The following is a 13,221-nucleotide window of genomic DNA, read 5'->3' on the forward strand; positions in this document are numbered from 1 at the left end:
TTGTCGAACCAGCACAGCAATGAGCAGCAACAATGGCAACGATCATTCGCAACAGCAGCCGGTCACATCAGTTGCATCCACAGCTGCAGCAGCAACAACCACTGCCAATTCGGAGGCTAATGCAGCTGGATCCGGATCCGGATCACAGACATCGCGACCTGCAACGGCGCCAGCATGCCCCAGCAGCAGCAACAATAACAACAACAATAATGCCACCAGCAGCACCAGCTTCTACAGGGTCAACCTGAGCAACACGCACAGCAGCAGCATCAACAACAACACCAGCTGCAGCAGCAACAACAATCACCATGAGAGCAACAGCCACAGCACATTGGTGGTCAACACCAGCAGCACTGCAACTGCAGGAGCAGCAGCAGGAGCAGGAGCAACTGCATCATCGGCCAGCGCCAACAACAATCACATCTATGTGAATCCGCACAGCTACGACAGCAGCACCACCGGCAGCGCGAGTGGCTCCACGGCAGTGATGCTGCCACTGCCACTGCCACTAAGTCTGCCGCTCAACCTGCCACATCAGCCATCAGCAGCAGCTGCAGCGGGATCAGGATCAGGATCGGGATCAGGATCGGGAGCCACAGGAGCAGCATCAGTCGACGCGCAGCAGCCACTTGCGTTGGGCGGCAGCAATACGGGTGCCATAAGTCGCATTGGAACGCTGACCGGAACGGGCACCTCCACATCCACCACCCTCAGCACCCTGAATACATATCTGTTTCCCTGTGGCGCCGACTCCGCCAGCAGCTGCGATCTGGACAGCAACTTCAGCCAGATGCTGGGCGCCGGCAGCGAGGGTGGCTGCAGCAGTTCCCTCAGCCAGACGACGGCGCCTGCGGTTGCGGGTGCAGGATTGGGATTGGGCGTGCAGCTGGGACTGGGCTTCATCAACAGTCGGCGGCGCATCAGGCGGCTGTTCGGTGTGGGAGATATGGTGCCGCCGGTGGCCACGCCCACGCCGTATGCAGCCGCCCTCCGACGGCGCAGTTCGCAGCTGGTGCAAATGACCAAGAAGCGGGAGAAGGAACTGGAGGATCTGGAGCAGCAGCAGAGAATAGCCACGGTGGCATCGGCAAATGCCGCCTTCCTCGAGCGCCGCGAGCAGCAGCAGCAGCAGCAACAACATCTGCAACCACATCTGCAACAGACGCAGCAGCAGCAGCAGCAGCAGCAGCAACATCTGCAGTTCGCCTTCAATCCCTTGCAACCGGAGGCGGGGAAAAAGAAGAAAAAAAAGCCACCTGGACCGCCGGCGCACACGAGACAGCAATCGTCGCGCACCATGGACGATCCCATGATGAATCGACCCAGGAAGAGCACACCAGTGGCCGGCAAGAAGAAGGACAAGGGACCGGAGAACCCCTATGAGAAGTACCCATCACCACCAAAAATCCAAAAGCACCCACCGCTCTTAAGCCTCACCTATACCAAAACCAAAAAAATCGAAATGAGAAAAACAATTATCAAAATATTTCTGAAAATTATGCGGCAAAACAAGTGCTTCTATTACCATTTGATTTACGCCATTTGCTGCCATTCGTTTGATTTTCTTGCTTGTAACGATTTGAATAAAACGATTAAGATTACCTGCAAATACATAGTATTTTAATTAGTTTGAGTACCGCTTTGCTTTATCGCTTCTCAATGCTTTTTCGCCTTGTTGATTCTCCTCGCCTCAAGCACCAAAAAAAAAAGTTCCAAATTTGATTTTATGACCATGTGACACCAGTTGCAATATTTGCAATTTTCCAAGACATTGGATACCATTTGTTCATTGTGTAGGGTATGCATTTTCTATTGGGAATTTTGCGAAATTTTTAAATATTTTTTTAATGCGATATAACTTGCAATTAAAGTATTTATTAGCCTTAATTTGTTCAAATGCTTTTTAAAATCTGAATAGATTCGGATAGATTGCGGACATTAGCAATTTGCGAAGAATTGTAAGCGAGTGTCACATGGGCATAATTAGCTTGCTCACCGAGATTTAGCCGTCCCACAGGGCGAATGCGTAATGTCCGCAACAGCGGGCAGGGCAACGCGACGTTTTTGGCTTGGGGTCAGAAACAGAGCCAAGTTGCCGCCAAGTCAATGCCCCAAAGTCACATTCACAGACACAGACACAGACTCGGGCACAGAAACCGTAAATGAATCCAGAATCTATAACCGAATCTGAATCAACAGACAGTAGACGGCGCCAGCTCCAAACTCCGGCTAAAAAAACAAAAACACACCGAAAAAAAACAGAAAATAATAAAAACAAGCACTTTGTGAGCAAAAAAAAAACTAGAACTGAAAAGTTCGCAGAGACGACAGAGGACGGGGAGAAATAAATGCGTAGTCATCTGTGCGTCTAACTGGAGCCAGCATAAGTCAGTGTCCTGGCCATCGAGTTATCCTGTCTGCCAGCAAGTTACGTATACGCCACCGTGCCAGCGGAAATGCCTGTTTCCCTGTTTCATTTTGTGCGATGCCAAATGACGACGGTTAATTGCCGTAGGTCAGCACAAATCAGAGTGTGTGCTCCAAGCTCCAAGCTCCTGGCTCCCAACTCCCAACTTTCAACTCTCAACTCTCAACTGAGGGATCTTTGACAGCTGTTTTTTACCCCACCTCCCTTAGCCATTTGATTCTGTGACTTTGGTTTATTTAGTCATATATGTATGTACATATATATGTATAGTTACCGCCTTTATGTAATGCCTTGGGTTTTCTTCTTTTTGGGCACTGGAATGGGGTGCGGCGGAATTGCTTTAATGTGGCTTGCGTGTCGCTGTGGACTTTTGTTGTGCCCTTTGTTGCGCGGCTTTCGTTCCTCCTGCTGCTAAAAAAGAATTTATGTCAATGCCAGAAGCGACAAACAGCAAACAGCGAACAGCAACAAGAAAACAATAACAGAAGCGAATATTATAATGGCATAAGGGCGGGCGGGGGTGTAAGTGTGTGTGTGTATGTAAGTGTGTGAGTGTGTGAGAGTGGGGGCGGGTGAAATCGGGAGTACTGACTTGGCCCCAAAACATTACTCTGCAGTTTCAGTTAATTGGCACGGCACACACACGCACACACACACACACACGCTCATTTCAGGGGCCTATCCCCCTTTTTAGTGGCCAACACGTGGGCGACAAAAGCAGCGCGCACTGAGAGAAAACCATACCTGGTTTCATTCATTTTTGTTTTTCTGTTTTTAACATCGTATTTAATACTACTGAGTATACTGGTTTTGAAGTTATTGAACTACAAGTTAATAAAATACTAATAGTAACAATAGTACCCTCCAAGTATGTTATTAAGTTGGTCGTTTTAATTGCTAGACAAAAATATAGAATTCCCCCCTTAGTTGTAGTATTTTTGTTCAGTGTTTGCGACTGAGAGCTTTAGGTGTGGGAAGAGTGTGAGCGAGAACACGCGACGCCAGCGCTGCGACATGTAGCCGCCATTTAAATTGCCCGGCAAGGCGACCTCGTCACCCCACCGCCCACCGCCCACCACTCCGCCAATTCTCGAACCCCCTTCCCACTGCCCCCCTTCAACCTCCTCCATCCCCCCTCCGCCATTCTGGGCTACCCCAACGTGGGAACAGACCCGGAATGAGACATGTTGCCCTTGATTTGTGTGCACGGCATGTGGCGGCGTGTTGACTATTTGCATTGCATGTCCTCCTCCTCCTCCTCCTCCGCTGCCCCCTCCCCCCACACACACCCACACTTTACCCGCTGGTGTGTGTGCGTGCGTGTGTGTGTGTGTGTGTGTCCAATAATTTCGTAACATGGCCTTTGTGGCGATCTTTGCACAGCGATAAGCGAACTGGGAGGAGAACTCATTGAGTTGGCCACTCGCAACTTATTTCTCCCATTTTTATGCCATATTTTTTTGGGCCAAGTGTAAAGGCCTTTGGCGAGGACAAAACAATATCATTTGGCCCCTTGCAATTGCATGTCCATGTATTTGTCTCTGAGTGAGTGTGTGTGGGTGTACTGTTCCAATGCCAAGTGATTTGCATTTTTGTTGCTTGCGACTTCTTGTGCTGCGCCTAATGACGGAGTAATTATTAATTATTCGATGCCTGTAATGGCCATCGTAACTCTCGCTTTTGCTGAATAATTCACACTGGCGATGGCAAAGCAATGGAATAGGTGCGCAAAACTGTGTAATTAAATTGTATTTAGCCAGGAATCAAGTGGCAGCTATTATTAGTTTGACATGTTTGAAGGCACAGCAGTTGCGATTGACCTACATTTTCCGACCCATTAGGTTTCACCATTCAGGTGGATTTTATTTTAAGATACAGCATTGCAAATCTTCATAAAGTGATACTCAACATTCAATTCTTTTGTAGTTCCTATCAGAGAACTGCGCAAGAGTGGCATTCTTTGCCACACTAACACTCATCACTCAACAAATTACCCGATGAAAATATTCAGATTATGCCCAAAATCTGTAGATAGCCTCCTTTTTTTTACCTCAATTTTACAACAAATTTAAACAACACAAAATAGAGATTTCTTTTTCATATATTATATTATTAGCTTTGTTAGGTACTCACCCCTTTCCTCGAGCTCTTTCCACATCAGAGCTGACAGCTGGTTGTAGCTCCTGGAAAATAGCTAGCTCAGGCACTTCCTCCAGTAGTAGGTCGAAATCACATTATTGATATCCCCTGCTGCCACATATCACATATCACTGCACCACTCACTCACAATTAGTATTTGAAAAAAAAAACATCGAAAAAGTGGTTTGCTTATGTAGGACTTTTGAGAATCGCAGAGGAGGGCACCTATATTTTGGTATTATTTAGTATTAAGTATTTAGTATTATTTAGTATTTAGTATTATTTAGTATTTAATACTTAATATTATTTAGTATTTTTATTATTTAGTACTTAGTATTATTTAGTATTTAGTATTATTCATTATTTCCTTTTAATGTAACGTAATACTTTCAGCTATCTTACTTATAATTTTATAATTTCACTTTGAATGCCAGCTAGAACAATAGAAATATAATAGTGTTAATTAAGTATAAATATTATTTAATCATATATAAGAAAAGACAGCAGTTCTCTGTTCCCTATGAACATTTGTAAAACAAATAGTTTGGCTTTTATTTATTTTTTACGTAGTAATTACTTACTTTCCTAAAAAAAATTCATAAAATAGTATCTTCAAATGGTTATATTTTAATTAATTGGCTTTTTGCGCCAACCACTTACGCCCTTTTTTACTTTGAAACAATTATGAAACTTAAATATGGTTTAACTGGCATAATTTAAAAGTTACCCACGAGTTAGAAACTCTTGAAAGTTTCCTTTAATTAAGCTGATTGCCTGGCCAAGTGTTTACCATCTGGTTGGGCTAATAATCTTGGCAACGGAAATGAATTCAAATTTGCACCGGCTTTCCGCGGAGAAGAGGGCGTTTTTAGTTTTTCTCATTTTTCATTGGGCCACAGGAAAATAGGCTACGGAATCCATTCACTTATAAACTGCAGCTGAAGAGCGGCGTCTCGCACACACAACTCTACCGCAAGGGCCACCAATTAGTGGAGGTACTACCCAGCCACTCCATGCCACCCCATGCCACCCCTTTACCACCCCATTGCCACCCCATTGCCACCCCCTGAGGCAGCGACCTTGAACTCGCCGGCAAATCGAAGCACGAAACGAACACAAAGCGAATGAAAGTAAAAGTTGCACGTGCTTCGTCTTCTGCGGCTGGTGCTTTGGCTTTGGCTTTGCTTTCCCAGCTCTTCCTGCCTGCTACTTGCGGCAGCTGCATGCATAATGTGCAAAATATATGCCACACCAAACACCAAGCCACCACCCACCAGCCACCACCCACTGCACCGCAGCCATCGGCACTTTGGCGCGAAGGTCGCCACTGCAGGCTAGATGGCTAAAAAATCCATTAGGCCCTGTTGATGAACCTGCTCCACCGCCCAGAGGCGCTGACGTCACCGAAGGAAGACTCACCTGTTTCTCACTTTTCTCGATTTTCTCGCTTTTCTCGCTTTTCTCACCTCTGCTCGCGCACCTGGCCCTTTTGTCTTTGCGCCCTGCATTTACTTATTTATTGAGCGCTGCGACAAAAATTCGCAAGAAATATATACAGTATGTATATCTGTATATATTTATATGTATATATATATATATATGTTGCGGGAAAGGGGGCGGGGCGAAGTGACGACGTCAGCAGCGATTTATTTCGCGACAGTTTGTCGTCCATCTTTTTTTACGACCGACGACTCTCAGATTGCTGTTGTCATTTATTTGCCGTCATAAACTTTCAATGGAATCACGCAAGCGATTTTTGCCAACTTTTCTCATACTTACGAGTATCCTTCCTTCGCCGCCCGCTGCTTTCTTACTCGCATGACAAAAATGTGACAGCGACATCGGACTTATTTTCCGCCCATTTTTCCATTTTCCCACTTTCCTATTTTTAGTCTACATTCCCTCTTTTTGTGTATTTGCTGTACTTTAAAATCGGGCGACGCATTCTCAGCCCCATTTTCCCCATTAACTTCGCCGAGTGGACTTTAAACTTCTCGCTTCTGGCTGATATTTTGCATGTTTGACACACAAAAAAAAGGGGTGGGGGAGGGGGAGGTGGGCTTCTGCGGCCAAAAGGGAAAACGGAGCCAAAAGGCGAACAATAAGCAAATTGGCCAAAGGGCGAACGGCAACAACAAGCAATCAACAGCAATGGCAATAACAAGTTCCACTTTCGATCCACGCCGAATCGCTGATGCCCTGACTTTGAGAAGAACCCTCAGTTGGTTATATGAAATGGTTATGTTTTAGTTTTAAATTATGTTGCAACTATGGCAAGGGGCAAGGAACTTTAACACACAAATAAACAAGTTATTGCGGTTCCCAAGATATCATATCATATCATATATAAAGATTTAGCTGGAAAAAAGTGAGGGCTTCGCCGTAGTCGGTTGCACTTGGCACTCGATGTTGCCTGCTGTTCTTGCCACCGCTCAGTGTGTTCTTGCCCCGTATAAATAACATTTTTGTCAAGCGCCTCGTATGACAAAGTGTCAGCTATAAATGTGTTGCACGAACACACATGCACATGTATGAATGTATAAATGTGTACATATATGCATGAGTATATTTGAGACTAGGCCTTTTGGGCACTCAAGTGGCTGCAATTGCTGATGTTGCTGCTGTTGCTGTTGCTGCTGTTGCTGTTGCTGCTGCTGCAGTTCAAACGACAACAGCAATAGCAACAGCAACAATTGCCGCAGCAGCTGCTGCTGCCGCTGCCTCTGCCTCTGCCGTCGACTTTGCTGCCTTCGGTGTCTCCACTGTCTTTGATTGTTGTCGCTGTGGCAAGTGTTCTTGTTGCTGTTGCTGCCACTGCTGCTGCTGCTGCCTTTCGCCAGTTGGATGCCCAATAATTGTGGCGTCTGCGTTGCCCTTTTCCACTTGTTGTTGCTGCTGCTGCTGCTGCTGGAATTTTTGAAATTTTTACTGCCTATTCGATTGGTGTTGTTGCTGTGGTTGCTGTTGTTGCTGCTGCTGCAACTTCTGCTGCTGCCACTGCTGCTGTGGCGACAAATATTGTTGTTGCCTGGCGTTTGAATTGAGTCTGCCCTTTTGTACTTGTTGGTTTTGCTAGTTTTTTGCTTTTTATATTTTTCGGCAGTCAGGCAAAACATTTTCGGTTCTGGGTTTCTGGTTTTCGGTTTCGGTTTTTCGGCCTGATGTTTGCTGCCGTTGCAGTTGCAGTTGCACTCGGCGCGGAAAGCGGAAGCGTTGCCTGCTCCTCGCTCGGTGCGGATAGAAAAATCCGAAGGAAATTATTAGCAATCACTTTCAGCTGCTGACTGGGGCAGTTTCTGTGTGTGTGTTTGTGATCTGGTCCTCGATCCTGATCACGGATCCTTTATACCCATACCCATACCCATACCGATACCGTGTGTGTGCGTGTGTGTTTGTGTGCCGCTGCCTCTTCGCTGGCAGGATAATGGCCGTCGACGGCTTCGGGCCGAGCAAAACGCATTCTGGCCGGCCAGCGGATTGCCGTTTCCTTTTTGTTCAAGTTTTTCACATTTTTTTCACGTGATTTGTGCGTGCTGAAGTTGTGCATTGTGGTTAAGTGGCAGTTAAGTTGCAGCAACAACAGCAGTCGCAGAAGCAGCAGCAGCAGCAGCAGCCGCAGCTTCAGGATGTTCGTGGTCAATGCCATCAAGGATGAGATCGAAAAAATGTAAATATGATGGATACGATGTTGTGGCCTGCATTTCTTTCCCTTTTACCCTTTTGTTCCCTTTTTCCTTTTGCCATTTTTCTCGATTTCGCTTTCTCAGGATTTAGGCATTGATTTTTTTCGCAATTTTTTGTTTCTTGCTGCAACCCCCAACGATTTTGTCCATCAGATAAAATTAGAAATTAAAAATTGATTGGGCAAAACAAAGGTAAAAAGCAGTAGAACAGCTAAATTATGCAGTATTCCTTGATTTGATTTGATTTGTTGCACGCTGGGTTAAGGGGATTTCCCAGTCGCATTTTCCTGCTCGGAAAATCAATTGATACGCAAATTCCGCCCCTTCCCCTTCCACTTGCCCCCTCTCCCCCTGACATGCTTGTGTGCGGTGACCCAGCCAAAAATAAACTTCATTGACCGCTTCCACTTTGCAATGAAGCTAGTTTCGAAAAAGTCCATCCATTTTGGGTAAAACTCCCCAGAAAAAAAGGGGGACAAAAACTGAAGCTACATATGTACATATGTACCTTTGTTGCACTGCAAAAAGAGTTTCGAGAGTGAAAAGTGCAGCAAAAGGGCATATCAATTTGTGCTAATTGTTCACAAATTGTAGTCGAAAATAGTTGGAAACAGAAAATACGAGAAAATACGAGGGTTTTCAAGCTGTGAGAATCCGCAATAGCCATGGATGTGTTTCCAGATTTATGGGTCAAGTCAAGACGCTTGTTTGTTGGTCTTGAAACCGCTGTGAAGCACGTACGTTTGGTACACATGTGCAGAACTCGTGTGTTTATCGATAAAGTGAATCCATATCTGCCGTCCATTGAATAACATATAATTTCCATTATTATTTTCTGCTTGTGTGGCCCTCTTTTGCCCCAGCAATCGCCAGTCAATCGAATTGATTGATGAACCCACCGATGGCCACCGACCAATCAATGTCAATTGCTCTTCCTTCTTCCTTTTTCCTTCTTCCCTTCTGCTCTACTTGATTTCTTCTCTCTTCTTTTTCGCCTGCCAACTTCCGCTTCCTTATCTTCCACTCCTTTTGCCCCTCGCTTTCCATCTTTGTGTGTCATGTTCCTGCTCCTTCGTCCTTCTGTCCTTCTGTCCGTCCGTCTGTCCGTCCTGATATCTCCTTCGACTTTTGCTCCGATAACCAAGTTTAAACGTCATTAGAACACTTTGCGTGCCATGTTTGCCACCAGCACACACCTACCACTTCGGCACTGCAAGAAAGTTTTCTAATTATTATTATTTATATATTATTTATATATATAAGATAGCTAAAAGGTGGGATGTTTCAAGAAACTGCTTAGTAATTTCTATATACTTAATCATGCTTTAAATCGTTATGTTCTAGTTTAAAGTAGTTTCTTGAATACTTTAAATAAGTAGTTCCAATCCAAGTATTCCGAAGCTTAAGAATGAAACATATAGCATATATATATAAATAATATAAAATAAGTAAGCGAAATGTATTTGTTTTATATAATAATGGTAGTGCTGATCGAATTATGCCTCTAAAAATGATTTCATTGGTGCATTTATCGTTGTCAAGTATTTCACTAGACTCGTTCGGTTTTTTCGAGTGTACTTCTTTTTCTTGCAACGCCTCCACGTTCGCAGCGTTCCAGTTCCTCATTGGGTTTCGGTTTCGATTTCGGTTTCAATTTCGTTTGTCTTCTGCCGTTTTGTTTGTTTGCTGTCTGTGTGGCATTTGGCACTAGTCTGCTGGTCTGGCGGCCTTTGCCACTCGCTCTTGTTTAGCCACCTCAGTGCGGCGGCTAGGTGGCGATACACGTATGTCTTGCACTTTTGCACTTTTGCCTAAGCCTCAAGTCGCGCGAAAGCCAAGCGCTAAATGCATATCTCTGTGTCAGAATGTGGAACAGTTGGCTATAATTACAAGCACACGCACACACACACACAGAGACACTGTTCTTGTAATTGTTGCAACTGAATTTGGAAGCCCCGATCACTTTTCACCTGCCGCCTGCCGCCTGAAGTCGCAAGTCTGAGGTCTGCCGTTTGCCGTTTACCGTTTACCGTCTGCTGCCTTTCACCTTTCAACCCGCTGGGCTGACAGGTGGCAAGTGAGCGGAGAAGCGGAAGTGTGGGGGCAAAGTGGGGGGAGCAGGGGCAGCAGGAGGAAGGAAAATGGGAAATGTGGTGGTTCCGGTGGCGCCAAAGAAACGTTTAACGTTTTATTCCCATTCTCATTTTCGCCAGTTTCATTTGCATTGTTTGCCATCGCTCCAAAGTCATTCCACAGTTTTAGTAATCAATTTTTGTTCTTGCTTTTGTTGCACCCAAATGCTGTCGCTATCGATGTGTGTGTGGCTCTGTTTGCGTGTGTCTGTATATCAGTGTGGGTGCCCCTGTCTCTCTGTGTGTGTGTGTGTATGTCTCTGTGTGTGTGTGTGTGTGTGTGCGTGCTGGGGGAAAGCTGGTGAAAATGTGGCATCGACACAGCCAGTTGCATAAACGTCGCAGTCGCACGCGGAACCAGTCGAGAGTAGCAATCGCATTAAAGTCCCATTTTTAATGTTTTAATCTGGGCTGAGCCATTGAATTATACACACACACACACACGCACACACACATCCTGCGAGTCCTTGAAATGGCATCCGATTCACAGCCGGTTCTTGGCTCACACACTCACGTTTGCCGAAAAGCGGGCTCCTTCATCTTCATCAAAGGAATTCACAAGAAATAACAAACAAATCCGTGTGTGTGGCTCTGCGTTTGTGTGTGTGCGTGATGCTGCTGCACTCTCTCTCTCTCTCTCTCTTTCTTTTTTGTTTCAGTGCTTATGTGTGTGTGTGTCTCTCCCTCTCTTTTAATCGCTCTCTCTCTCTGCGGGGGATTTACCATGGAAACGTTTTGGAAAAATGTGAAACATGAAGCTCGGACTTTCCCCATAGCCGCTTTCAATTTTGTTGTGATGCTGCGTTGAGTTTCCGTTCGCCAGTTCGCCAGTTGCCCGTTGCCATCACCATAACCATTATCTTTACCGTTAGCATCGGGCTTCAAGTGTTTGCTGCGAGTGCAATAGAGGAAATTAAATTTTCCAACCATTTCGTGATTTTGTCCTTTTTTTTTCTGTGACTCTCTACTTTTATTTTGAAGTTTACCCATTTAACCTAGTTGGCCAAATTCGAGCGATTCGGCCAATTCAGCAGCGTAATATCTGTGTGTGCAAGTGTGTGTGACAATAAACAAACGCCATGCGGTTAATCTAAGCCATTAAAAATAAATTTCGTGACTAGCAATCTGGGATAACAGAGTTTCCGTGTCCTCCGCGCATGAAATATAAATGAAGTTACATCAGATCATTGTGAATTAGGCCCACTCAATGATTTCGTTCAATACTAAAAATAGCTCTATACCTTTTCTATTGATTTTGGAAGTATGATTTTAAAAAAGTTTATTGTTTTTCTCGCTTTTTTATGATTGTGTCTGAAAGTGTTTACATTAAATTAACTTTGTTTTAAATATTGGAAAGTGGAACTATATTTGTTCTTAATTATTTTACATATTTAGGTGTCCTACTTTATAGTTTCAAGGATGATAAATGCTCGTTTCCAAAAGCAAATAATTTAATGCTTAGTTTTGTGTGCAGATATAATTGTGATTTATTAATTTAAATGCTGAAACATGGATTTAATATATGCATTATTTATTGTATGTGTGCACTAAGCCTAGTGTATAAATAATAGGTCACAATTTGTTTTGATCTTAAATGTATTAAGGATTTAATGTTTTTGGTTTTCGATTGTTGATAAAACGCGCAAATTTATTGACTTTCCTTGTGGTTTGTTTGGTTATTAATTAGTTATTAATTAGTTTACGATTAGATCGCTGTACCAATAAGTATGAACTGGTCCACTTTAGAGAAATATGAGCTAAATTTTCACTTAGTCTTAATGAAATCAGCCTTAAGGAATCGCTTGAAGTTGTGGATAATTTGAGATTATTTATTTAGTTTTGTTCGTTGAGTTGCAAATGTGCAGTGCTGCATAAATATTTGTTTGTTTGCCAGTTGCAACACAATTTGCCTAACTTAATTGAAACAAAGAGTTGAGTTAACTCAGTTCAACACTTTGAGGCAGGGTCAACTGCTGTCCGCTAAAAGCTTTCCATAGTCCTTCTTTTACTACGCTACGTTGCGTCCAAACACCGCCCACATTTCCCGCCCATTTCCCTCTGGCCATTTTCCACCCACTACCCCGCCCCCTCGCCATCGCCATCACCTAACCATTTTACACGTTTTGCCGATGTCAGTGTGTCAGTGTTACAGTGCCAAAGCCGGGTCCATGTCCGTGTTTTTGTGCTGCTGTCTGTGTCCGTAAGATGCCGACATTCCACGAAGCCTTTCTCCCTCTCTCCCCCTCTCTCTCTCTCTCTCCCTCTCTCTCTCTCTCTCTTGGGCTTTTGGTGCCGTCTCTTTCTGCTGCTGGGCAGAAACGATGTGGCAAGTGGAACACGGCAGCACATTCACATTTTGGACCGCGCTCATTTCGCGGCATTTTCGTTACGTATACGCAATGTGAGCCGCAAGGGCGAAGGGCAAAATTGCTAAATTAAAGTGCAAAAATTTAAGAAAAATATATATCCTAGGATTTTTCAAACAGATATATTCACGATTGTGTGTGTATATGGGATTATTTAAAGCGGAGACGTATTGCTTCTGTGCTGTGTGTGTGTGCGTTTGTTTTTGTGTGTGTGTTTCTGTGTGTTTGTTTGTGTGCCCACTAGTTAACTGCCTTCGATGGCCCGGTGTTTCCTTTATTTTCCCTGTCTCCGGCCAAATGTAAACAAATTTCAATAATGGAAAAAATGCGAGCAAGGAAAACTGTATGTGTGCCAGTGTGTGTGTGTCAGTGTGTGTGTGTGTGTGGGTCAGGCGCATGTCTGCAGCAGAAGAAGAAGAGCGATTAAAGCAGCTGTGCGAAGTTCTCGTTTTATTTACATTTATTAATATTTC

The 13,221-nt window shown here is 44.3% G+C and overlaps 2 protein-coding genes across 4 annotated transcripts in view; both read left to right on the forward strand.

Moving 5' to 3' along the window:
- LOC122624609 (potassium voltage-gated channel protein Shaker) overlaps positions 1–13,221 on the forward strand; it is a 112,702-nt gene that overhangs the window by 31,151 nt on the left and 68,330 nt on the right. The gene's annotated exons all lie outside the window — the stretch shown is intronic.
- On the forward strand, positions 20–1,624 carry LOC122624610 (uncharacterized protein DDB_G0283357). Its single transcript, XM_043804265.1, has one exon. The coding sequence runs from the start codon at positions 20–22 to the stop codon at positions 1,622–1,624; it is 1,605 nt and encodes a 534-aa protein (XP_043660200.1).

Source organism: Drosophila teissieri, chromosome X, assembly GCF_016746235.2.
Source record: "Drosophila teissieri strain GT53w chromosome X, Prin_Dtei_1.1, whole genome shotgun sequence".
Classification (NCBI taxonomy): Eukaryota; Metazoa; Arthropoda; class Insecta; order Diptera; family Drosophilidae; genus Drosophila; species Drosophila teissieri.

Coding starts and splice junctions, on each gene's coding strand:
- LOC122624610 (XM_043804265.1), top strand. CDS start 20: ATGAGCAGCAACAATGGCAACGATCATTCGCAACAGCAGCCGGTCACA.